At 44.2% G+C, this 26,744-nt stretch overlaps 4 protein-coding genes across 7 annotated transcripts in view; 2 read left to right on the top strand and 2 right to left on the bottom strand.

The window, feature by feature from the left end:
• sec63 (SEC63 homolog, protein translocation regulator) overlaps positions 1-1,292 on the bottom strand; it is an 11,143-nt gene extending 9,851 nt beyond the window's left edge. Inside the window, exon 1 of the mRNA XM_088402999.1 lies at positions 1,015-1,292. Within this exon, the coding sequence (XP_088259125.1) occupies positions 1,015-1,138 (124 nt within the window). The 5' untranslated portion in view covers positions 1,139-1,292. The remainder of the gene's footprint in view (positions 1-1,014) is intronic.
• A 269-nt stretch (positions 1,293-1,561) lies between these two features.
• Positions 1,562-25,900, bottom strand: iyd (iodotyrosine deiodinase). Of its 3 annotated transcripts, none has more exons than XM_088403002.1 (9): positions 25,751-25,900; positions 24,695-24,831; positions 23,858-23,916; positions 22,601-22,685; positions 3,916-4,196; positions 3,361-3,555; positions 2,463-2,622; positions 2,244-2,400; positions 1,562-1,783 (listed from the first exon to the last, which is right to left on the bottom strand). In XM_088403002.1, the coding sequence occupies exons 5-9, from the start codon at positions 4,079-4,081 to the stop codon at positions 1,601-1,603; spliced, it is 861 nt and encodes a 286-aa protein (XP_088259128.1). In that variant the 5' UTR covers positions 4,082-4,196; positions 22,601-22,685; positions 23,858-23,916; positions 24,695-24,831; positions 25,751-25,900; the 3' UTR covers positions 1,562-1,600. The 3 variants fall into 3 exon arrangements, with proteins under 3 accessions (XP_088259128.1, XP_088259129.1, XP_088259127.1); XM_088403003.1 differs by lacking the exon at positions 25,751-25,900 and adding an exon at positions 24,908-25,384 and having other exon boundaries at positions 3,916-4,137; XM_088403001.1 differs by lacking the exon at positions 25,751-25,900 and adding an exon at positions 24,908-25,383.
• ppp1r14c (protein phosphatase 1, regulatory (inhibitor) subunit 14C) lies at positions 4,861-18,665 on the top strand. Of its 2 annotated transcripts, none has more exons than XM_088403004.1 (4): positions 4,861-5,251; positions 16,307-16,390; positions 16,525-16,557; positions 17,892-18,665. In XM_088403004.1, exons 1-4 carry the CDS (start codon positions 5,000-5,002, stop codon positions 17,964-17,966), a joined length of 444 nt encoding a protein of 147 aa, XP_088259130.1. In that variant the 5' UTR covers positions 4,861-4,999; the 3' UTR covers positions 17,967-18,665. The 2 variants fall into 2 exon arrangements, with proteins under 2 accessions (XP_088259130.1, XP_088259131.1); XM_088403005.1 differs by lacking the exon at positions 4,861-5,251 and adding an exon at positions 14,555-14,795.
• On the top strand, positions 25,759-26,744 carry lnc.lemp (lncRNA encoded micropeptide). The gene is made up of 2 exons (XM_088403006.1): positions 25,759-26,004; positions 26,458-26,744. Exon 1 carries the CDS (start codon positions 25,800-25,802, stop codon positions 25,968-25,970), a length of 171 nt encoding a protein of 56 aa, XP_088259132.1. The 5' UTR covers positions 25,759-25,799; the 3' UTR covers positions 25,971-26,004; positions 26,458-26,744.

Raw genomic sequence — 26,744 nt, 5'->3', positions numbered from 1 at the left:
ATCTGCTCGCTTCTTTATTGAATATTATCCTGCAACATCCTCTGATAACATGAGCAGTTAGCTGCAACTGGCACTGGCTGCTCAAAATCAACATTGTCTGCAAGTTACGGTAATTATTAAGTAAGAATACGGTCGATATACAATTATGTCAAAACTCGCCTTATGTGGCTGATGGATCATTCTTCCAGGAATAGTGTCAAATGATAAGATTTCTAGCTTTTAGGTTACTGTTTATTGGAGGCACTCATACTTTTGGTCTTCTTTTTTGGGGCATAAAGTGTGTATTATATTTGGTGAATGTTGGTATGTTACTAGTACTGCTAGGTGCTTCAAACTTAGCTAAGGCGTTAAGCAGTCATATGTGTTTGAGTAACTCGCATATTATCATACCTTCTGTAAAGACAGAGTCGTCTGGCTGTGAGGTTTTCTTCTCTTTCTGGAATTGCCTTCCATTGAAGGTTTGGGACGCTTCCTCCGGTTCAAGTTTGAAATCTCTTTAGGTCAGTATTTGTGTAACTATTTCGTCATTAACCTTTTGTGATTTGTGCATTTAAATTGGTTGCACTTGATTTTATCGCAAAGAATTGAAATGTCATTATTTTCTGAGAAGTGTCTTGCAACCATGGGGATTTTGCACTTGAAATAAATCGATACTAATGAAGCGCTGCATGCTAATTGCGAAACGTCAGCAGTAGAACTGGTATCACCCAGTTGTCAACTGGCGCACGTTTTTGTATGACGAGCACTCTGTAGTTGCCATAACGTAGTAACGGATCATCGAACTCATGGAAGAGCTATGTGAAAATTTCTACTAGTTAACACTTACTAGTGCGCAGTAGATAGTGTGCAGTACTAGCTTGGGGTAAAAGGCTATAGCCAAAGCGTCCTAGCAAAAGAGATTTAGCTTAAGGAGCCGCTTCGCGCACGCCAACAGGTTCGGGACGCTCGTCGGGAGTCGGAGCGGTCCCTTAGCTCAAGTTAGCAACCGGAGCCCGAGCCACATCGGGGCCTTACCAGCATTCTGATCCCGGGGCCAGAGGTAGTAGGTGGCCGGGATCACAATGAGTCCCACGAACGACGTGAGGAAGTAGAAGAAGGTGTTGCCGCTGTCGTCGTACTGGAACTGCTGGCCGGCCATTTCGTCAGTCTCGGCGCAGTCCCGAGCGTCGTTGGCCGCCGCGGAGCGTCCCCCGGCTGCTGCTTCTAGTCCGCTGAGTGGCCCTAGCTCACCGGCTAGCCAGCTAGCATCCGGCCAGACGAGCGACAAGAGGCATACGTGGTGTAACGCATGCGCAATCGGGGCCTCCTTCTTCGTTGCCATGCGCTCGCCTCGATTCTCGTTCTACCTTACTTTAGCGCCCCCAGCAGGTTAAAGTGCGCAGTTCAAATGTATTGTAACGAACAACCGCAACAAGACCGTTTCCAAACAAGTATCTGTACCAGAGATTGAATGTCTGGCCTCCAAAAAACAAAAAACAAAAATATATGGCTTTCCAAAAAATAATGATGAAGACTGAAGGCCGACGGCATATAAGAATGGATAAAAGACACCAAAGACAAGTCCCCTTGCAAAATGTTTATTAGCGTTTGAGAAATCCTATCATATGTGCACCAGGATGTCGTGGAGCGCTTTGCGTTTGAGGTCGGGCACGGTGGCGTCATCGGCGGGGTAGCCGACGGGGAGCAGCATAAGCAGCTTCTCGTTGGCCGGGCGCTTGAGCAGCAGCCGGAGCCTCGGGCCGCAGTTGAGGGGCGTCGACGTCACCGTCACAAGACCCACGTTCTGATGAGAAAAGATCGTCATCCCGTAAGCTCGGTGACAAAGGTTTGTTCATGACATCATGACTTCTTCTTTGGGAGTTTTCAGCATTTTCTGTTATGTATGTCATTACGTGGGTGCCACCCAATGTCCAAAACGAGAAACTACAGCAGCATTTTCTTTGCACTTCATCATACTTCTTGAAAAGAAATTGTACAAGCACATATTTTAATTTGGGCCATTTTCCACTGGATATTTATTTATTTATTTATTTGTGATGCATTTTTACAAATGTGTCTCCAAAAAACAGAGACTTAAACAAATAACATATAAGTGACAATAATTGTTTTGAAATTATATAACATGATTCGAGCAGTCCAGCTCACTCGAGAATAGATTTTTGTCCACGTGAGCTAAAATGAGTTTAACACCGCTGGTTAATTAAGTCATTAAGCAGGCGTTATAAAATTGCGTGTTATTTGACCTGCAGTGCGGCCAGCAGGATGCCACAGGCGATGGACACGCTTATTTCGTTGTAGTAGTGCGTCCTCTTCTTGTTGTCTGCTAGGATTCCGTACGTCTGCTTGAAGACCAGGATGAGGAACGGAGCCACGTCCAAGTACTCCTTAATCCAGTTGGTCCTGCGGGCGGGCAATGGGCAACGTGCACGCGTGTCGCGTGTCGAACGGCGGCGGGCCCTCACCTGAGCGCGGCCAAGTCCTTGACCCACTTGTCTCCCATTCGCTGCCGGTAGTTGACCTCCTCTTCCTCCTCCACGATCAGACGGATGCGGTGCTTGGTGTCCGGGTCTGAGACCGCCACGAAGGTCCAGGGTTCCGTGTGCGCCCCGCTAGGTGCGGTACCTGCCAGGGTTAGTTGAAAACAAGACAAAATATACATGCATGAAAATTCCACTGGGGGTGATGCTACTTCCCAGAAAAAAAACAAGGGATTACTGTACAGTATATGTCTACAAATACAGTGATGCAACACCACTATCTGCAGATATATGTTAGTCATTACAGTGGTTTACAAACCCGAACCTCACAAAGCCCTACCATATAAAATAATCTTGACAATCAGAGGTTGGATTTATTGCATCACAGCGTCAAATTTTAATTAGCGTGTGAAAATAAGGCTTTTTTTACATGTTGAATCAATATGATAGCACTGAAAAATAAAACAAGTATATGATTGAAAAACATCACATTGCCACGTTTGTTTTTTTTCTCATTTTGAGAATGACTCTTCTGTACTCCGAGAGGAAAATGAAGCCTCATGAAGCACTTGTGATACCTTTTAGCTCCTCAAGGTGGCACTCTTATTTTGGAGATGGAAATATAATCAATTTCTATTGCAGTAGCTTTTATTGTTAAACCAAGAGCATCATCTAGAGTAGAAAAAGAATAATCGCAATTGCACCATGAGGCTTTATTTTTCCATCAGTATTATACAGATGCAAAAGCGCCATCTGTAGGAATATGTTTGTCATTACAGTGGTCTACAAACCTGAATTTCACAAAGCCAAAAATAATAATACGTGTTTGAAAACGTTTGAATTCTATTTTTTTTCCTATTTTGTGTAGTGCCGGCGGACCTACCCGCAGTGCAGATGACATTTTGGATGACTTGTAGAGGCACGGGTTCGGGGCTGATGAAGCGCACGGACCTGCGCTGGTTCATCAGCGCGTAGAAGCGCTGAGATCTGCTTAGCATCTCGTCTTGGGAGTAGCGCTCGGCCGAGTACGCCACGTGCGCCACATCTTCCTGCTGCGGATCCACCCACTCACCTTCATCTATATAAAAAAAATCATTTTAGCTGAAAGCATTGTTCGGCCAATGGCTGTCGGCTTCCATCGCTCGTTTGAAGCTGCACTTTGAAGGGCAACGTAAGCAGGTTGCTGCAAAGGTGAGTGCCTTTATCATGTCTATAACTTTTTATCACTTCTCTATAACTTTTTATCTTGAGCGTTTTGTAAGAAGTGCGCTGGGGGGGGGCATCCGTTTTATGCAGCTGTATCGGAATCGGTTTCGGCTACACTTTGGCTAAACTCACTTGCGGAATCAGTATCAAAAAAGATCAATCACGGATGATAATCTGGGCATAAATATCAACAAACGTGCTTTCAGTTGATATAAACATTTGAAGGTCTTACCATTGGCTTTGGTCTTTTCCTCGCTGTCGTCCCGCAGGTCCTGGTCCACCCACGGTCTGCGAGGATCCGAGGGGGCCTCGCTTTTGCGGCTCCTCGCGGCCAGGAAGCCCATTACCAGGCACAGCACCAGCGCCAGGACCGGCGTCAGGAAGGACACGGTGAGCATGGTTGATCGGAGGACAATCGAGGACTCGCGCTCATGGCCTCTTGACTGCTCAGCTTCTGCAGAACGGACGTCACGGCAACGCGGGAAGCGGACAGCCAATCAGCTCGCGGCCTCGCTGGACAATGTTGACAAAAGTGTGTGAGACAGAAACCTGGCTCAGGTCTAAAGTTCACAGTTGACTAGTAACTTGAACACAACAGTACTGTACTCTGCAGCTGTACTTGACAATATAAACATGAACGAGGGCTCCCTTGCACTACGCATTTGGGTCATGCAAGGGGGTCCTGTCAGGTTTAGAAACCCCTTCATGAAGAAGCAAGCACTCTTAAACACATCAAGATGCCAAGAAATCCAAGCTGTTAACTCAAAAAGGAGTGAAAGTCGTTCCGAGCAACATTTTTCCTCTTTCCTAGCGGGGGCTTTGCAAAAAACAAACAAAAAAAAGATTTAATGAAGGACAAAGAAGGATGAAAGAAGCGCCGTGTGGCTGGGGTTCATGTGTTCTTTCGATTGTCCACAAGATAGCGCCACTTCCATGTATCCGCATTCAACAGCGCTGCCAGTGAATGAATGAATGACTGATTGTCGCCCAATGATCCCTAAAAAAATTAAAACACACAAAAAAAAACGTAACACAATTCGTAAGCTGGGGCAAATAAAAAAAAGATAAAGTAATAACTATAATCAGACAGGCAATTGTGCTGAAAGCGCTCCGTGTGATTTGGGTATCAATTTGCGCGGCCGCAAGCCCCGCCCCCTCGGACTGTCTGCGCTTTAAATAGCAGCTGTTCGGAACCGCGCGTCCAGTCGCTCCACAGCCCCGCTCGTCGCGTTACACCCCACCTCGCCTCGAGCCCCCGCCCCCTCCCAAAATAAAGAAAAATAAAGGTCGAAACCGGTCGAGACGAGAGGAGAGCCATGTCGGCCGCCAGCACCGAGACGAGCGCCCCGCCGCCGCCGCCGCTGCCCTCCGCCGCCAGCCGCGTCTTTTTCCAGGCCGCGCCCGGCGTGGGCTGCGCCGGTTCGGCTCCGCTCGGCGGCGGTTCCGATGACCCGGTGCAGAAGCGTCAGGGCAAAGTGACAGTCAAGTACGACCGCAAGGAGCTCCGGAAGCGCCTCGTGCTCGAGGAGTGGATCATCGAACAGCTCAGCGAACTCTACGACTGCGAGGTCAGCCCCGATGCACGCGCTTTTCACGCATTTCACATCAAAACCGCAATTCCGGATGCCTGTTTGCCCCTTTTAAACTGCATAAAGTAATAAAAAAAAAAGAGTTAACCTACAGCCATTACGCTCGGAAAAAAACTAAAATACAAAGGCTAAATACAGCCCAGACTTACGAGTTTGATTAATTCGGCGACCTCGCTCGTATCTCAAATCATTTCAATCAGTTCATTTATGTTTTTTTAAATATAAGATTTGCGTTTTTGTCTTGACTGGTCTGACATGAAAAGAAGAACATTTGCAGGAAAAATAGCGACATAAACCTGCAAACGAAAAAGTTGTGGTGGTAAATGAAAATCAGCAATTGAGTGCAACCACGATGTGGCAAGGGAAAACTCTCAGTCAATTTCAATTAGAAAATTAGCACCCCCAAATATTGTAATTACAATTGAATAAAAAATATATAAGATATGCTCAAATATAAGATGATAAAATGTCATAGGCATTTTTCATTCTTTACTGCGATATCCATGCTAATTCCATTAGCCCGTCAGTCATTTTGAATAATGTGTTAGCTTGAAGCTAATCGAAGGCAGAGTCCTATTTTTTGCCTCACTCGTACATTGGTCATTTAAACAAGCAGGGGAGGAGTGCATGTATTTATGCATATGCCTGAGCAAAGGGGGAGGGGGGTAGATGGAGGGGAGTGGGGGAGGGGGTCGCCGCTGGAGACCAGGAAAAGAAGGGCAGTGGGTTAAGGATGTGCTGATGCTGTGACTGGTCTCCCGGCCAGCCAATGGAATCTGCTGCCGCTCGACAACCCCTCCGCACATGCCTGACACGCATATGCCAACGCGCGCACACACCCACGCCGCTTTTCCTCCGGTGGCGAGGACATCCCATCGACGCGATGCATTTCCTCGACTCTAACCTTAAACATCTCGCAGGAGATCGCCGGACCCGAACCTCAATCAAAGTCTCCTTCAAATGATCCTCTGTAAGAAAGTCTTGACCTTCGAAATGAGCTCTGAACTTGTGGGGTCCCCGCAAAACCGGCAAAACCCAACTCGCGCACTACACCAGAGGGTTTTTCAACCGTGGCCGTTGACATAACATGTTTCCTAGCTCCTAAATGTAACCATGACAACAGATTGCCTAAACATAACCTAAGCCTAACCGCAAGCAAAATCAAATTTAAACCAATTCTGGAAAAGCAAGTCTTGACCCTCAAAAAGAGGTCTGAACGTGTGCGGTCCCCCAAACCGTCCCCACAAGTACAAGAGGTCCCCACAAAGACGACAAAACCAGCGTCGCTAAAACCAAGGGCACAAGCAAACGCCAACAGGGGACTTTTGCAATCGTAGTGAGGATATCACATGACATAAAAGGCGGGGCCTTACCTGGTCAGTGACGTGGAAGCCAGCCGACGAGAGATCAGAGTTGGCCGTTTTGAGCTTCGGTTAGGGATTGTGATGTTTCTCGACAAAGATTTTGCTTTGGCGGTTTTAATCTTTGGCATAATCAATATCGTTTCCTCGAATGAAGCTTGACGCCCAGCGTGAGAGGCTCCTACGAGGTTTCCATTTCACCTGAGTGAAATTTCTCACTTCTATCTTTAGCCTCGCCAGTCTTTGATTTCACCACGGATGAAAGCGCCCCACTTCCTGTGTAGCCTTTTTTTTGTACCTTTTGGCTGACATTTTCCTTCATTTCTGGCTGAATAATGCATGACTCCTAATGACAAAAATCAGCCTTGGGTGCTGTCGCACTTGGCGCTGATTCAAATTAGGATTAAGGCCTCGGCAGAGGTCAACGCTCTGCACTTTTAATGAAATGACAAGCTTAGAGTCACTTCACACTATTGTGTATATATATATATATATACATATATACATACATATATATACATACATATATATATATATATATATATATATATATATATATATATATATATATATATATATATATATAGTGTGTGTGTGTGTATTCTTTAACAGTTCTAGATCTGTGCTTTATTTGTGCTTTGCTTGGCTTGATCTTTATTTGGCGCCACCTGTGGCCGGTGTTGATATGGCATTTTGTAGTGAGGACGGACGGTGTGGCGTCACTTCAGAGAAGTGGCGGTCGGTGACACACATTGTTGCGTCTCTGTGAAATTCGCCTTTCGAATCTCGAATTTTCTTTCGTAACTCAAGATGTGATTTTTCTGAAGGCGGGTTTTGTAAGCAGAATTTTTCGTAATGAGGCATTTGTGAGTAAATTCACACTACCATGTCATAATACCATCAAGACTGTGATGCCTTGAGATATGAGAGCTCTGACTTAAGAGCAGTAATTCGATTTTTTCAAATGCAATACAGATTACTGATTATTATTATTAAATGAAGTTCTCCAAAATAGTAAAAATAAAAACTTTAGCCTTGTTGCGATTCAATTAGCAAAAACTGTCATTTGAAAATAAATACACAAATAAGTAATTGAATAGGTTGAATGAGTTTGAAAGTGATCCAATCTCGGCGTCGATTTTGAAGACAGGCCCATGCCGATCTCCATCGATGGATCCCTACTCAAGAGTTTTTTTGAGAGACGGTGGATCAATAAGCATCCGATAACTTGCTCATTTATTGGATCTGGGATTGGACGATGAGACGGCGGTGAAGGCCGTGTGCCTAATTTTGTGAACGGTGAGGAAAATCTCTGGGCTACCCTGGTTTTTGACACATTGGTCACATGGTGGGTCGCGCCGACGTGCTACATGGCGGCCTTGTTTGAGCAGGTGGGCTTTTAACGCCTCGCGCACGCGCACGCACACTGCTGGTGTTTGGTCACATGTTTGTAAAGAGGAAGTGGCACTGCCACCACATTCATTAGCGCCTCAGTACTGGCTCCCGAATTAGACAGCAAATGTGTGCATGTGTGTGTTTGCTCTTTGTTTTTTGCGCTGTGCTGGGGACCAAATTCTTTCATTTTGGTGGACCCCACAAGTTCAGACCTTTAATTGGGGATCAATACTAAAACTATGGTATATATATTTATATAACTTTAAAACAGCAACTTCAGATTTATTGTTCTTTTTTACTCCTGTCCAAAATACTATTTTAGCCAGCACAATATCACTATTAATCTGTCTAACGATTAATAGTGATATTGTGCTGGCTAAAATAGTATTTCAAGATTTTCCATTTATTGAAAAAAAAGAGCTCATTTTTATACTTTACAAAATTATCTCGAGGGCCAGATTCAACCCGTTTGCGGGCCAGAACTATTTGATAAGATGGTTAACTTTAGGGGTTAGGAAAAGCATTATATCAAACAAATGTCCCCACTACAATAGAAAAAGCTGGTGTGCGTGCGTGTGGCGCTGACGTAAAGGTCATGCATGCTATCAGTTTCCCATACTAGTCTAATAGAGAACCAGATGCTCATTGATGTTTGTGCGTGCGCGTGCGAGCGAGCGAGAGAGAGAGAAGCATTACCGATGATCAAACGAAAGCGTCTGCATGTGTTGTCTAAACCTTCCTTAACGCGTTCGCTGCCAACCGAGTAAAAATGGATCTTTGACGATCATAGTCGTCATTGGCAGCGAATGAGTTAACAAGCCAAATCATCTATATATATATATATATATATATATATATATATATATATATATATATATATATATATATATATACACACACACACATATATGTCCATCATGTCCAAGTTTTGGATACCTGTATCAAAAAAAATATCCACGTAATAAAGAATTGCAGCTGCAGTATTGGTATCGGTTATAAAAAAGTGGGATCAAGCGACCACTAATATTAGTGCCGTACAGACGAGCTGAGAGGGGTTGAGACAAATTTATATCAATCTTTCTGCCCCCAAGTGGCCAAGACAGGCACACCTAAAGTTGCCATATTCCTTTTTTTTCCATCATGTGTGCACTTTTATATTGTTATAAAAGTCAGTATGAAAAATACATCCATGTAATAAAAACCTTTACGGTCAGAATAGGATCGCTATAGAATACATTTTGGCCCATTAGGCTACAATATTGGTATGATTGGTATCAAACATGGAAAAGCGGTATGGAGCCACCTCTAATATTAGTGCCGAACCGATGAGGGGAATTGAGGGATCATTTTAGATGCAACGGATCCAAGACATTTCAATGTATTGATTTGACTGTGAAATAAATGAGCGTACTGCGAAATTCCTGCCGGCGCCCAAGGTAGTGCTTTTGGTCTATCGAGCGTTTCTAACGATCCGGCGTCCGTTGCGACGTTGGACACGTCCTCTGTGACCGCCCGGGGTTCGCATAACACGCCGTTGTCCGTCTTTCCTCCAGTCAAAGAAAGAAAAACCGGGAAAGGCCGAGCGCGAGGAACCATCGGCAAGGTCGCGGGAGAAGCGGGCGGGGGCTACAGGAGATAGATAATGATATCGAGAGTGGAAAAATACTGGGGGGGGTGCTTGATGTTTCAAGCTGAGTGCGCGATTGTGGATGAATGCATGCTGGCATTTGCTCCACTTGGGTTCAATGCAGACGTTTGCGCTCAAGGGCCATGTTGGATTTTTCAGATCAGATATACAGAATGGGCCACTTCAGTTTTAGGGTAACAAAATGTCAGATTTTGTGTGGTAGTATTTCCAAACACGTACCCATCTTGTTATTTTTACACACTGTTAAAAAATGGGATATATAACGTGAAAAAAAATTCAAAGGAAATTTCTATTTCGATGCATATGTAAGGATGTTGAGTAAACAGTTTTGACTGACAAACTCCTTGGAACGTATTTGCAAATACATTTCAACATATTTCATGCGTTTGAACTAGGGTTGCAACTTATAAATATTTTAATGATTATTCTATTTTGTCGAATAATTGATAAATCAAATAATCAAGTTTTCATTTCCATCCGCTAATTGAAAACCAGACAATTTCGGATTTAAAGTGCAGGAAATGCAATTCAATTACTGGTTTTGTTTATAGTGTCTGAAAAAAAATGTAAATGTTGCGATTTAATTCTGTAGAGATAAAATTTCTGCTTCCAACAGAAACTAACTTTTGAAAGGCAAAATTTCCGATCATTTGGATGATTTTGAAGTAAACTAGGTCTCAAAACGATTAGCACAATTATTATCGATTAATTTCATGATTTCTTCGATTAACTCATTCAATGCCATTGACATTTATATCGTAGACGTTAAAAAAAAAAAAAACATGAATGGGGAATTACGGTATGTTGTCTACCGCCCCCTGTTGACTGAATTTGACATCAACAACGCAAATGTCACACGAATGTTCTGAACTCTTACTTTGCAGCCGGACTTTGTCATATTTTGAATTTGATCGTCCGCTTGAGTAAAACGTCAAGCGATCGAGCGACGCTGACAGACGCCAGCCCGAAGGGGTCGATGGCGGGCCCGCCCGTCAGCGGACGACCTCGATCTGCTTATGGATCGGACGCGGGGAAGGTTACGCTTTGAGTCCGGGAGGCAAATCTTTCTCTGGTTGTCATTCCAATTCCCTCCGCTCAAAGAAGCGCGTCGGCGCGCGACGACGCCTTTCACGCCGCGCCCGCCCACGCGCGCATACGCTAGCTAAACAAATCAAGAGGCGCTTTTTAGCGGCCTTTTTAGCGAGCGGCCGACCGACAGCTGTTGAAACACTTCCAAGCACCCGTCGCAGGCTTCAAACATGACTGGGGAAAACGCGAGGCGGGGGCGAGCTAACGTTGTTTGTCAATCCAGAAGAAGAAGCTATTTTTCTTTGCTTTGTTTGATATCATGTATAACTCACGCAGCACTCCTAAAAATGACTTTTTTGTAATACCCATCCAGGTTTCCAACTCGGAAAATTGGTGAAAAACACAAAAGATGATCAGCCCGCTTTTACAGATGACTACGGAAATCGAAGAATATTCACTGTTGACTTTTTTTTTGAAAGTAGGATCTTATTAAGCTAAACAAGCTTCTTGGAACACTTTTTTTTAACGAGTTTTGATCAAGAAAATTGTTGCTTGAAAAAGAAATCAAAGGGAATGTAAATAGAGAAACTGGTTTCATAAAGTGTAATTACGGTAAGCGCTGTAGTACTTGGGTGTTGGATATGAGCCCGGAAGGGGCGTGGCCTAGCAGGTGAGACGAGGCACTGGAGTAAGGTGATCCGGTTTAGCTGCACACGAGCGTCTGGGCGTGAGTCGGCGCTGACGTTCTCATTTTCCAGTTGACTGCGTTTTCCGCTTGCCCGTTTGTGGCTCTCCTTGCCCACACGCCGGGGCATCAAAACATTGTTTTTCTCGTAATTTACATTTTGTCTCTTAAAACAGCAAAAAAAAAATAAAAAAATCACCGAGCGGTAGCACATAAGTCAAAGCGCCGCAGTGTCGCCAAAGTTCGACATAAATATGGCCGGCTATTGCTAGCGCGGGCCCCGGGGCGCTATCGGTGATCGAACGGAGGCCTGCTGCGGCGAGGGAAAAAGTCCAAACAGACCCCCAGATGTCGATATGTTGGCCCTCCGGGGTGGAAGCCGGCGTGCGCCCGGTAAATATGGTGAAATGACACGCTGTCAGAAGTGGCGCCCGCCACGAATTGCGCACGTCAGTGAGCGAATGGTGAAATGAGGCTAACATTGCAGTTGTTTTCAAATGATAAACTTTCCCTTTTAAGAGTACGTTTTAAAGGGGAAAGAAAAATGTTTGCAATAATATGCATTATACAACCCCATTAGTCTGAAAATGTGAATTAAGCTGCAAAATCCACCCATTTTTACCCATGTCAGGGGGCAGACATTTTGACCTTTTATGTTGACTAAAAGTGACATCACAGTCGCTCAATCAATCACAGCTCAGCTTGTAACGTCACATGACTAAACTCTGAAAACAGCTGAGCCCTAATTGGTTCTTACCCGAGCAACTGCGACGTCACTTTCAGTCGACGGCTAGTGACAAAATGGCCGATCAAAGAGATGGAAAAAAAATAAAACAAAACATAGCTTTTGCTGCTGAAGTCACAGCCCATAAATGGAATATTAAGCAGATGTTTAATCGAGTGGGGGCACATCGAACATACCGTCAAAAATTTGGGGGTTGACTTCTACTTTAATAAATGGGGGTTCACTGTTGCTATTTTATGAATCCCATGATCAAATAAAGGCTTTTTTCCCTATTGCAAGAGAGCCAAAATGTATTGAGTCCAAGTAGAGAACCTTTTGAGCACCTCTATATGTCATTCATTCAGTGCCAATGACGATTATTGGCGTCAAAGATCCATTTTTATCGCGTTGCGGCTTTTGCTTTTAAAATGTGAGTGGCCAAATTCCAGGTCATGTAAATCACCTTTGTCAGGGTTGTAACAGGACACATCAATTCTCAGTGTTCTCGAGCACCGTCTAATGACTAATATGCATAAAAGTTCTCGGCGGCGGGCGCTGCGTTCTTTGTAGTCCTCCTCTGTGAGCTTTTGTGATGTAAGGTGTCCTCTGGAGTCGCGCTGAATCAGCGTGGGAAAGATTTCTTGCTGCAGCAAGCTACAACTTTATCCGGTAAATTCATTGGCGCTGCAAAGCGGAACGCCGGAGAGAGGGAGGGAGGGACGAACGGAGGCCGCTGGCGGGGCAGGACGTTTGCTCTCTAACTTATTTGCTATCTTGACAGGCTTTCGGAAGAGGTCTGGCGTGCTAAGCCCGGGTTCACCTTCATCTCGCTCGCATCCCCTCGCCGCGCTCTGTCTCCGAGGGGGAACGCATCCCACCTTGAGCTCCCCCGCGCTTTGATGCGGCGCCCAAGATAGCGGCGCTGCGAGCCAATCTCGCTTGCGCAATCCTCTTCCGCATAAATGACCCACTTATCCGGGCTCGTCCCCCCAAGTCCCTCGCTCCGACGGTGTCGTCAAAAATCACTTCTCATCACTCAAGCGTATACCGCTTGGTTTCCTCACTTGCCTTTTTGCGGAATGCTGGCACATCAACAGTGCTACCTTGAAATACGATAAGAATCCTTAAAAGCGTTCTAACCTAGCCACAGACGCTAAACACTGCCTATATTAGCATTAGCCTTAAGATGGCAAGCTGACGTCTAGAGTGGTGATTTGATATACGAGTCAATTCGTGACATGTGTTAAAACGCATCCACGCAAATGCTAATTATGGCCGGTATTAGCATAAGCCTTAAGCTAGTGTGCTACCATCCACAGTGGTGCCTTGAGATACAAGCTTAATTTGCTACAGGTGTTATATACTAGTCAGATATTTTCTGATTGCCGCCTATATCAGCAATAGCAGACTAAGGTCTAGACCGGTAACGATATGAGTGAATTACAGGTGTTGAAACCCAGCCACAAAGTTGCCAATCATTGGCTATGTTAACATTACCTTAAAGCTAGCATGCTAGTGTCCATAGTGGTGACTTGAGCTACATGTTTAATTTGTAACAGGCATTTTATCCCCGCCACAGCCACTCGCTATTGCTCATATTAGCAATGACTCTAAGCTAGCTTGCTAAAGTCTACAGTGGTGCCTCGAGATACAGGTTACATTTGTTACAGGTTTTACACATAGATGCTAATTGTTGCCTATATGAACATTAGCCTTAAGCTAGTGGGCTAATATCAGCGAGACCTAGAGATAAAATCCAGCCGCATAAATGCAAATTGCTGCATTTATTAGCATTAGCCTTAGTGCTGTCTTGACATACTAGTTTTAATTCATTAAAGCCGTTATAACCCAGCCACATAGCTGCATTAGCGATAAGCTAGCAGGCCAAAGACTAAGGTATGCGGTTAAATGAAAGAAGGACACATGTAATTCTCACAGTTTTTCGTCAAAGCAATAAATTGGACAAAAAGCGACTCAGATGAAACGATTGTTCGTATCTCAGGCCAATGTAAGAGTGCCGCCGCAAAAGCAGGTCAATTTGCGGAGATTTCTTCTGCATTTGCGCGAACAAAAGCGCTGACACCCTTCAGCACGACACCAGGCAGGACTGAACAGAACCCGAAAGGGTGGCACACCGGTCCACCAATCGGTTGACACACAAAAGTGGAAAGAAAGCCTGCCATTTTCCTTTGTTGTTACAAAACCGCTGTGGATTGTTGTCATTTGTTCTGCCAATGTTGCTTTTGCGGCGATGAGGTCACGCTATTACGCAAATCAAAGCTCAAGCCAATCCCGCCTACACACCCCGTCTTTGAAAAACAGGCTCGGTCAGGGGCTTTACTTCACCTTTCCGTGGCGGACGGGCCCGCTTTGTTGAAACGGGGTCAAGGCGAATGAAATCTGGCCAGACCACCCGCTCGTCGGCAACAACGTGAGCGGTTTGAGCGTTGAATTCAGTCCGAATGGAGTTTATGTGTCAGCGTGTCGGGCCCGCCGCACTGGCAGTCCGTCACCTCGGAGCAGACAAAGCGCTAGCGGCTGCTCAGCTGTTGCTCAAAACAAGTCTGACACGTGCTGGGCAAACGTGCCAAGCCGCGCGCCGTGACCTTTTCCAACTCCCTTCTCGTACATACACAAAATTAAATCGACACGTTCGACGAGCAATTTGGCTTTTTTCCCAGGTAGACAAATGGCGCAACATAACAAGCTGATTCTGTTTACAAGCACTTTTTTGCTTCCTTCCTTGACATGATGCGCGACCTCCGGCGCTTCGATGAGGCTCAAATGAAAACAATCTCGTTGTCAAGTTGTGTTCAGGGTTTGCTTCGCTCCGCTGCATCTGTACGGACGCCATTTTGACACTTTTCCCACTTCGATGTGTTATTAGTCGGGCTGCAACTAAAGATTAATAATCGAATCATTTGTTGATGAATCGGTGTTGAAATCAGTTTCCTGAGTAAAATAGAGATGCAAATGTATTTCTAAAGTCTTTTTTTTTCATCCAAAGTGATTAGCGCGGTTTAGAAGGTACATGGTAAAAAAAAAATCAAAAGATCCCAAGGGGATCCATCATTGAAAAAGTTTGTGAAGCAGAGTACTTAGCCAAAGCGGGTAGGGTTCCTTTTGAACCCTGGCACACACCAAATTTGTTGCTGCGAGCGTGACGACATTTGGTCGATTTGAAAGTCGTATATCCTCCGCACAAAATGCATCATTTGGTATAAACAAGACAAGGCCTTTGTTTCAGCCCAGACTCCGCGTCTCCCGAAACGATTCCGACATCAAAAAGCGTTCGCCCGGCTTGTCGTCAGACTGACAGCAAATCATGAATTTTCCATGAGTTGCGTGCATACGTTTGAGCCGGTGACAAGGCGGCAAATGATTTTCCTCCTGCGAGCGACCTCCTCATCTATTTGCGGCTCCTAATCGGCGCTCGCCCTTATCTGCGTGCTGATTTCCACGAGGGCCTTTCGCCGGAGCTGTCCTGGCACGCCAGAGCCCCTGCAGTCAACATCGCTCTGCACAAAACCGCTGCCAGCGCTCGTGTGTGCGCGCGCGCGCGCGTGTGTGTGTGTCATTGGCAACGGCCCGCCTGTGCTTCGCACACTGCTTGCCTGCCTGCCCCACTTGTCACTGCTGGCTGCGACAGAAGTGGACAGGCGGCCTGCTGACAAGTGCAATTGTCTCACACATCACACTAGACTGATGTTTTAGTTCACTCTTTTTGATTCCGAGGCAAGAGACGATTCTTTACTTACTGTCTTTTCTGCACTATAGAGTATAAGGAGCACATGTTTTTATATACAGTAATCCTTCGTTTTTTGCCATGAATGGCAAAGTTAAAAACCGCAAAGTAGCGTTAGAACCCCTGCTCTAATTGGTTGATTGTCGCGCAGGGAGTGAACATGTGTCTTGTAAGAGTGCACGCGGCTTGTAGGGGTGCCCCTTGAGCTGATTGACAGCTTGCCTGGCCAGTCAGTTGAGAGCAGTAAAACTTTCTTTTTGTCATTGCGGAGAAAATTGCCTACTTGTAGGGCAACCGCGGCTCACCATGACCCAGACTACGTTCAGCCACGACGTGGAAACGAGAAGCAGTCCAACAGCCTGTTAATGCACGATCTTGTTCAGCCACAACTGAAGGCACTTCACTAGTCGCACTGATTTTTCTCAATTTTGCAATGTCTAATTGCAGGAGGAAGAGATGCCCGAGGTGGAGATCGACATCGACGACCTTTTGGAGGTGAACAGTGACGACGAGAGAGCCGTCAAACTGCAGGTAAGCGCTGCTGCTACTCTGCTGGGTTTTTCCCATTTTTTTTTACAGTTACAAGCCATTGAAAACAGAATTCAAACTTAAACGAGAGGACTAAAATATGTCACTTAACCAGGTTTTTCTTTCTCCACACACAGGAGTCGTTAATAGACTGTTACAAACCGACAGAGGTGAGTGTGTCTTTCATGTGTCGCGTAGGTACACAAAAGCGACCATTATCAGTAACCCATCGTAAAGCTTGGCAGCGTGACGTAATCGATCTTCACGTGACCCGTGTGCGCTTTCAAGCGTGGCGTCCGGGAAGTGTACGTTCAAGGCACGCGTTGAAGACGTGTAAATTGACTGACTACTTGAATGTGAGAGAGTGTACATAAGGCCGGGTTAAGCCCGATTAAAAGGTCCTGCGAGCTTTTCGTCATACGGCCGCCACTTCCCATCTGTCACCTGCATATGGGGGTGCGCTTTGTTAAGTATGTTCCATTTGGTTGGCTTTCAAGAGCTACAAGGTCGCCTGTCGCCCGCGCTGCCAGGTTGACGGTTCGTATAGTACGTCTAAGCAGCACACGCACACCAGGGATTTTTTTCTATCATAGTGGGGACCTCAGCTCATCGGCAAGCTCTGCAGGAGCTTGAAAATGATCCTGATCATTTGAACCGAAGCATTGAAAATATCTGTCTGGACTCTCAGAAAGAGGCCAGAACAAAATGCTTCCCAAACGCCCAAGAGGTCCCCACAGTGGTAGTAAAACCCGGGTTTTTGGTCCCCACCAAGTAGCAAAACAAAAGGGCACACACAAGGGGGTATTTCTATCGTAATGGGGGCACCACCACCTCAACCAAATTCCAATTCAACCCTAAACTCTAAAAGCAAGTCCTGACCCTCAAAAAAGGGCTCCACCAAAATCGTTCTCAGCTTGTGGCAAACACCAAGTGCATAGTCCCCACCTTGTGCACACACACACACACACACACACAAACAACGTAGCCAAATCCCCTGAGAATGGCTCCGCGTGGATGCCATTTTCGACGCAATGCCAGCAAGAAGACGGCATCTGGCACAGATGGCAACGTAGAAAAAGAGCAGACACAGGACGCGACGAGAGAAACAACGCCAATTCAAAACAAGGCCAAGGCCAAACAATTCTAAACATGTCCTTTTTCACACTAAAATCAGGAGAATTGCATTTTCATTTTTTTATATATGAACCTTCCTGTGACTTGTAAGTCAAATTGATAATGTGTGTGTTTTCTTTTTTTGCCACGTTATTTAAAAATGAACATATATTGAAATATACATATCGGTCTAAATCTGAATCCAAACATAGTACCTCAAAAGCGAAAACTCCCTACATGTGTATATTTTGCATGCATAGTAAAATACTTGGCGTAATCTCGCTGCAGAGCCATTTGAGTAAGACAGGCACACAATAAATCTATTTTTCATTCATGAATGCGTGTGTGTTTATGAGTGATGTTTTCTAATTGTAATTTTCTCTCCTCGTAGGATTTTGTCCGCGAGTTGCTGGGCAGGATAAGAGGAATGAGGAAGCTGAGTGCTCCATCCAAGAAGGGTCTATAATGTCGCCTCATGTCGCGCAGCTTTTGCCCCCACCCCCCCACACACACACTCTTCATCCGAACACAAGCCGCAAGCATCCGTTCATACACACACAATGTCAAGCAGAGTACTGTATACACGTAAGGGGACTGTTGAAAGGCTACGTAGCAAACGGCGTCGCCTACTTTTCACATTTGCTTGTTTTAAGCCCCGCCAGCCATACAGATGGAAAATCTCAATGACAAACAAAAAAAGGGAGGAGCTAAGTCTGTACTGGATTTGCTGTGAAGTTACTGTCGCACTATGTAAACAGTGCTTTTTTTTTGTTTTGGTTTTTGCTGTTACTGCCATCTATTGTTCATGTAAAAGTGTCGGTCCTTTCCTGCTCACGATCCTTACGCTCTAACTTATTATTGCTTGCATAATGTTAAATGTTTTTCCATTTTAGACAAAAAACGGGATGTTTTGCGTTTTTTTGGTCAATTGACACATTGAGCACCAGTGACGTGTAAGGACGTCAATGAGAACCCTGCCGAGGAGTGCCATTAACGTGAAATGCCGTCAACTACCTTTTTTTTTTTAAATGGGAATTGGCCAGAAAAAAGATTTTGCCAACTCTGCTTTGATTATTAAGCCTCCTGTTATTCTTCGGGTCAAACTGACCCATTTGAATGTTACAGTATGCAGAGGGTTTTTTTTTTTTTTGGGGGGGGGGGGGGGGGGGGGTGTCTCTGCTTGGCTAATGATGTACAACCAACATAGCAGATAAAAAATGGCACTTTTGTCCATGCATTTTAGATGAACACGGGGCAAAAGGTTTTAATATTTCATAAAAATATAATTTTATATGAATATAATTTAATTTTCAAGGACGTTGCCATTCACACAAGGGGTGTCCGTTCACCGCAGCAAGGCATGATGGGTACTGTAGTTTCCCTCTAAAAACCTGATGATTGGCGGCCTTTCGCTGATGTTTCACCCATTTTTTTTTCCCAACACATATCAGGTGGTTATTGAAATGCGACATGGCGGTGGTCAACGTTTTTTTGGTAAAGGACTTTCAGGATGTTGTTGACTAGTTAGTACATTAAGCGCTGAACCTCAACCACACAGACGGGCTAGAGCTACTTTTAGATATTCAAAAAATGAAGGGGGACATTTTGTTGATTATTTTTTGGCACCTGCGCTCCAATTGAACCTCACTTCCATCAACGAGCATTCGTGAATATATCGCATCGGACAAAAAGTGACAAAATCCCCCTTAGCTGCCAAAGACGTACAAGCAGGGCGACGCTTGATTTTTTATTTGATTTTTTTCCCCGTAGAACACAAAGTACCCGTCTTGCATGCTAACAGCAGTAAATAACTGCTGACAAAGTATCGATATAAATAACTTATAATCAAGAAACTTTATAGGATTTTTATTTGGGGATGATGTGACAACACATCGGAGAGAATCCAGGAGAACTTGTGAAAAGTAAATGGTGCTGTTTTTAACATCCTTCCCAAGTAGTGGCTGTATTTTAAAAAAAAAAAAAAAAAAAAAAGGAAATCTGTTTTCACTAATGTGATGCCGGACTAAAACGCGCCGGCGTTTTGAGGTCCCGTGATGAATTTTTCGTCTAGCGGGAGGCAGTTCAGGGGCAATAGGCTAATATTTTATCATTTATGAGGGAGTATTTTAAAATGTCCGTAACAGAAGCTTTGCATGTATTTTTAAAGTAGCATGTGGGAGGGCAGTACATTGATTTCACAAGACACGTTCCTTTTTATACCTTTTATTAAGACTACAATTGATTTGGTTTTTCAGCTGCTGTTTTTTTTCTGTACATCCACAATAAGCAATCTTGTTTTTAAAAACAATGTAATGTGTAAGGTGTGTGGTCTGATTTTTCTTGCTGATAATAAAAATGCAGACAACTCTGCGTTGTTTTAAAAAAAAACGCAAATGTGGTTTACTGCAGTTGGGGTTGCGCTCCATTTTTCAGAGGCGTGGCCACTTAAAATAGAGCAGGCACACAAAAAGTAAAATGCTGACTCATCGTCTTTTGTTTATATTTATATCATAAATAAAGTATAAGGTGTACTATTCTTTCCCGATACCCAACCCCTTTAAAGATGATTATTGTACTTTTTAGTTACAGTGGCTGACACAAAAACTTTGTGAACACACCTAAAATGCTATTGTAAAATTAAATACAACAAGCTATCTTAAATGATAATCACGAACTCGGTGCTGATTACTAATTATATTGAACGCTAATCATAAGTATATTAAATGCTAATCATAGGTAACTTATTTTTAGCATCTCACTCGCCAACACGCTTGAAATACGGTGAAAATGCGACAAAATGCTGTTTTATGAATAAGCTAGCATGCTAACATCCTCGAGCTATGATGCAAACCGCGAACTTAAATGCTAATCGGTGCTAATGACTAATTATATACAATGCTAATCATCTAATTGGGAATAGGTTTCCTCCCATGCGGCCCGCAAGCTAAAATGAGTTTGACGCCCCCTGAGCCAGATATCACAAAGAATATTTCGCAATAAAGGCTGTGCTTGGCCTTTCACAATAAAATGCGACTTTACACATACTGTCATAATAGAAACACAAAACGGCTGTGCTTGGCCTTTCACAATAAAACACGACTTTACACATACTGTCATAACAGAAACACAAAATGAGCAAGCTACGGAAGAAAAATATGTAGATGAATTGTAAGGAAACGTATGCTATATCCAGCACATTTATCGGGGTGGTGCTGGCCAGCCGCGTCCACGCCGTAGCGGCGCCGCTGCGTGGGAGTTTAGTAGGCCAGCCGCTGTCTGATTGCGTTCACCGGAGTATGACTTTATTGCTCACTTTGCACATGAGTAACCTTCCTCTGCTGCCAGTCTGGCCCCATATGACTAGTGGGGTTGCCCTACTGTACGCTGTTGCTAGGTAGAATATCGCCCCCCAGGGCGCCGCCGCTAAGGAAGTCATGTGAAAGAAAAGGACGTCGCACATTCAGACACACGTTGACACACATTCGAAAACGGTGCTGCGGGAGTCGCACGGATGCTGCGAGTCAAGCATGGGTGGGGGCGCGGGGGGGGGGGGGGGGGGGGGGGGGGGGGGGCTTTAAATTCCATGACCCACTTTTCACAGCTGGGGCTGGCTGGCAGGGTATGCTGCCTTGAATAATTGCGACTGCAAGGTGAATGTGAGCAGAATGGCTGAGGATGGGAGCGCCCCCCCCCCCCCCCCCCCCCCATACCCCCTCCCTCCTTTACCCTAGCTTCTCCCTTTCAGCAGTTTTTTCAGTCAGCTGGCTGCACACCAGCACATCTCACACCAGCAGAGTCTTCCAGTCATTTCCTGGCAAATTCAAAGCCAAAATGGCAGCTGACAAAATGGCAGCACGGCACACCCGCTTTGTCAAATAGTCCCATCCGGTCCTACTGTACGTCTTCACCCCCCATACATTCATTTGGCATTCCCCCTCCGTTATGTTCTGCCATTCCACTCTCCCTCCATCCGTCATACTGTACCTCACAGGGACGAAGGGGGATGGGGGAGCCCTGATGGAGAATTGAAAAAGACACGGTGACACCGCGCATGTCCAGGCTGCTCAAGAGACACCAGAGACTTCATCGCTTTCCAGAGGAAGACTCATTCCGTTTGAAATGAGAGACGTAGCACTTGATAATGTAATAAACGTGAAACTGTAACGTGCATCATAATGTGGCGCCTTCCGTTCATGACTTGGCCACTGGAGGCAGTAGAAGACAGTCACAGACGCAAATGAAGAAAAATCATCATTTTAGCAATACATTGATCTATGTTTCAATTCATTTTCGCTTAATTTGAAAAGAAATGCGCAATTTTACCATCATGGCATTAAAAAGCTTTAGACTGTCTGCAGAATGCCTAAAAAATGTCACATACCCACACAAGTGCCTTCCTCCTCCATTAGAGAATCACATTTTAATGCCTTTACAGATTTTAGTTGTTAGCTCAACTATGGCAGTTTGCATTATATGCTAGCATTATCTCGTTGAAAGTCAGATGATATCATGTATTGTTTTGAATCCATAGCATGTATTTTTCTGTGTCAGACAGTTACGAGTGTTAAAATTTGACTTAAAACAGCATTTGCATGTTATTTTATTTTTTTTCCCATTTTTCCCACACGAAAGCTTCCACTGGCTCTGACAAGATGGTCTTCTGACAGTAAACTAAATATTTCATTTTATGAGCACAACTTAATCCGAGCCTGCCCCTTTCACGCATTTATGAATACTCCATGAACATGCATGTAGAAATCCCTTTCATTTTACTAGTCAGCCCATTCAACTCTCCAAATGTTACAAGTGCTGCACTTCAAGCATAAAATATGCAGGCAACGCCTGTACTACGTTGCACTCCGTTTTTTGCAAATGATCAACATTTTATCTACTGCGAACGACAAACGTCTTTTTTTTTGTAACCCCCCTCAAATTCTTTCTTGCTTCTTCGCTACAGTCAAAACGTTGGTGAGTTCCAAGTGACCTAGTGCATAATTAACCCTAATAAACGGGACATTACTGCCCCCTAGTCCTTTGTGTCGATATACAACACGCGGTGCCTTGAGATACGAGTGACAAGATCTTCTGTGGTCAACTCACCTCACAACAAGCAGCAGTTTGGTAGAAAGCGAAGAAATCTTCAAAACAAGGAAGCTTCAAGCTATTGGTCGTTACTTCAAGTTTACTGTCAAATGAAACATATGCGTTAGAAGCACACAACTGCCTTCTCATACTGTGACTTAGTTACTGAAAATGCAGTTGAAATTGATTTTTGACTGATACAATGCCTTGCAAAAGTATAAACCCCCTATTTTTTTTTTTATATTTTGCCATATTTCAGGTTTAACACATGAAGACAGAACATTGGAATGCCACACACATTTTTTTTATTCGTCAATTTTTTTTGATTGTGACTGCGCCCCCCTTCGGAATTGATTCTTCACAAAAAATACCCAATTTTATGTCTATATTTTAGAAACCAGAAATGTGAAAAAAACATCAAAAATTTCAGGCAGGGGTTAATATTTCACAAGGCACTAAGAAAAGCCCTGTAATACACGCAAAACATTACTGAGTAGCAAAGGAAATTTCGATTCATGTCGCGGGCCAATTAACAATAGAAGGAAGGCCACAAATGGCCCTCGGGCCACAGCTTGGAAATCCCTGCACTAGGCGCTATTTGTGAAAAAAAAAAAAAAAAAAAAAAAGATCAAGCCGCTTTCAGCAGTAGTTGAGAAACTCTTCTTCAGTCCAGTCATGCCTGTATTGTAGTGCCCCCGGTGGATGAATTTTCCACACCAGGAAGATTGCTATTAAGGTAAACTAATCATGATGCACAAACACTGACATGTATTTAATGTTGTGAGGGTTGTTTTTTCTCTCTTTCTCTCTCTCTCTCTCTCTCTAATAGATATATTTATTAATATGATAGCATAAAGTGCTATTAAGATTAAGAGGCCGTTTACAGGTTGGCAAGCAGAACATTGTGGATGATCAATAATAAACACTTAGAGATTAGACACAGGAAAGGGAGCATGAGAGGGATTAATGGCGGTCTTTCCGAACGAATGCCACGATTTTGTGGACTTGGGTCACGTAGCCATATGCCTCCTGGCTTGTTTGCAGAAGCGCTGCTTGTTTTTGCTTTCCTCGGCAGCGATTGGTCCTCGCAGACAACAACGTACAAATAATGTGAGCAGGCCTAATTAATCGACGAGGGGGTGTGCTTATAGCCTTGTGGGGGATCATTCTATCAACGGGGGGGTCCAATGTAGATCATGGCGGCTCACGCCATCTGGTTGGGGTGAAACGCGGAGACGGGCAAACAAACAACAGCAATCATTTGCCGTCACTTACCGAGGACGTCGAGAGAATTGTGATAGCGGAAGGTTTTGTTGCTACGGCCGTGGCCCCGTCTGCTCCCGGGGAGGCCATGCGAGGATAAAGAGAGACAAAAGAAAAGCAGCTAAGCCAAGGCTCCAAGAAAGGCTCCTCTACATGGTGCGCTTGGTTGAAAAAAATATATATACTGTATATATTATATCAAGTATTTTATAAGCCTTCATTTTGCCATCACTATTCATCAATATGCAGAATATTGGCAGGATAATCGGTCCATCCCTTGAATTATACCCACCACCCACCGTTCTGTATATACTTGTATAATCCAAATTCATGTTGAAGGGATTTAACTTTAGTATCTGACAGCAAAGCTACTGATCCTTCAAGATGTTGAAAAAAAACCCCAGCAGCCCCCAGTTTCTTGGTTGATCCCGATTAACAAACTAGTCATCTCGTGTGCAAAGCCGTGATCAGCATGTGGCTCTGAAACGCCTCAAAATCAATTCGTGGGACCCGACAAAGTCAAAGGGACGTGCTTGACGTCCATCAGACGCAAGCCGCGCGAACGTCCAACCGGCAGGAAAATTGATGAGCCGTCTCAGCTTTGAGTCTCCCGGGAGCTCATTAGAGACAATTTGGAGACGCTTTCATCACAAAGGTGAAAACAAGCGGGCCGTGCGACCTTGAGATTCACCTCAGGCATATTGTATTGATGATATTATACAGGGCGATTTCCTTATCCAAAAAAAAAAAAAAGTATATGACTAACATTTTCCAGTGTCGACCCCAGCGTTTATTCGCGGGCTACGAAAGGCCCGCGCTCCTCAGCTTGCGCAACGGCGGCGTCCGTACCTGCAGGCCAATTTCTCCTCGCCGCGTCTGCCAGCCTCTGCGTGGTCGGAATTGCCAAAACAGCTGGTTGCCATGGTTACCGTCTGGCCGCCGCCAATCAGTGGCCGTCTCGCAGGCGGGTTCACAGGAGGGTAAGCCTGCACAGTGGAGCATCCATAGGAGAGATTAGCATACATTCTGCCAGCCAGGAAAAAAGACTGAATGAAGCCTTACTCAATTATGCTCAGCTTAGGCGGAACAGCAACTAGCTTTTAATGAGCTCTCTCGTGATAAATGTCATCGGGACTGAAAATGTATGCATTTTTTTTTAATCCTGTTTGACACAAGTAGGACAATTCAACTGACTCAAATATATGGCAAAATAGAGAGAAATAGATTGCATGTATAGTCATTGTACGGCAGGTATGCAAAGAAATTAGGAGCGTCGATCAGATAAATATGATGAATAAATAGAATAAAAATCATAGTTTCACAGGAAATGTAATCTATGATATTTTCAGTGTGTTCTTGTTCTATTGTTTTGTTTGCATTGTTATATGCAGTAATAAGGGATAATGACGACTAAATAGTAAACACTGCAAGGTAGAAACCAAACCTTCCGATAGTTTTCGATTTTTTTCAAGCATGCTTGGCAAACGCGACAAAAAATCAATATTAGCTTTGTGTACAATAAAACAATAGACGAGCGGTTGAACCGACTTCAAACTAAAGGTTAGAGCACCCACTGTTGGACAGTTAGTAAAATAATCTTACCGACGAGTTCAGGTTAGGTTTTAACAGAAATACAGTAGTCGCTAATATCAGAGAAATACAATTTTAACAATAATAATCGCTAAAAGCAACTATTGGGATTAAGATTTCGAGTGAATGCTGAAGGGATTCAAGCCACAGAAACTTCGAAAAACAAAAACACAAATTCAAAAGAGTATTTTCATTCACAACATCCTGGCTAAACGTCAAAAAACATTTTTTAAAACAAGAAAAAAGAAAATGTTTTACAAATTTCATTCGGTGCGCGCTTCCGCATGTCATGGTCTAGTATCGCGAGACTTGTACCTGTCACTTGACTTCCGGTATCGCTCGGCGGGCGGGCAACGGCGCGACCATGGCGGACTTGTCGGATAGGTCAGTGCAGGCGGTTGTCGTCTTGTCGTTCCTGGCGGGCTTCGCGGCCGGCTGGCAGGCTAACCGGATGCGGAGGAAGTTTCTGGACTGGCGGAAAAAGAGGTTGCAAGAGAAACTGAGCGAGACGCAGAAGAAACTCGACTTGGCCTGAATGACGACAACCACGCGTTGGGACGTAATATTAGGTACACATAAAAAAAAAAGTCAATCAAGCTTTGTTTTGGTTGTCATTGATATATCAATTTCAAAACATAAAAAGGTGTATATTATTTTGCTTTCATTATGTGAAAGAAATCCCTGCTCAAACCGGACGGACTGTCAGGCAAGAAAAGCAAGCTTTGTGCGTCAACAGTGCCCTCTGGTGGCCAAATGTAGAATTACAGCTGGTAAAATCGGTCACTCCTCCATAAAATCTTAATTCTATCACATCCTTACTGATAACCTATATTGATTCATTAAGTATTTATGAAATGCTTGCAAGGAAAAACAATGGGGATCTTAATCATGTCCCTGAAGTAGTTCCACGTCTCAAATATTAAGAATTTTATAACCCTGAAGTGAAAAGTAACAATCAGGATAGTTGTCTCGCACAATAATTTCCTGAAGTATATGTAATTAACAAGAAATACATTTTTCAGGTGTTTGGACTGCAGCGCTGTCCGTGGATGTTTGCGAGACATTTTGGCCAATGTAGGAAGAAGACAAAAAGCAGAAATGCCAACCTGTCAAGCCTGGACCGTTGACATTTGTCCTAAAAGCACAACACTACATGTAATATATGTCCTATTTTTTACGATCAAATCATTTTCATGTGTCTTCCCAAGACGACCAAGATTAACATCGCCGAGCATGAAAAATGGACTTGTAAATATTACGCAATGAACAACACAACGTGTATTTTGAATAAAATGTATTGCTAAAAATA

The sequence above is a fragment of the Hippichthys cyanospilos genome, chromosome 20 (genome assembly GCF_059441005.1).
Source record: "Hippichthys cyanospilos isolate Australia breed blue-spotted pipefish chromosome 20, RoL_Hcya_1.0, whole genome shotgun sequence".
In the NCBI taxonomy this organism is placed as follows: domain Eukaryota; kingdom Metazoa; phylum Chordata; class Actinopteri; order Syngnathiformes; family Syngnathidae; genus Hippichthys; species Hippichthys cyanospilos.
The sequence above is the reverse complement of the archived record's forward strand: the minus strand, read 5'-3'. Positions and strand labels throughout refer to the sequence as shown.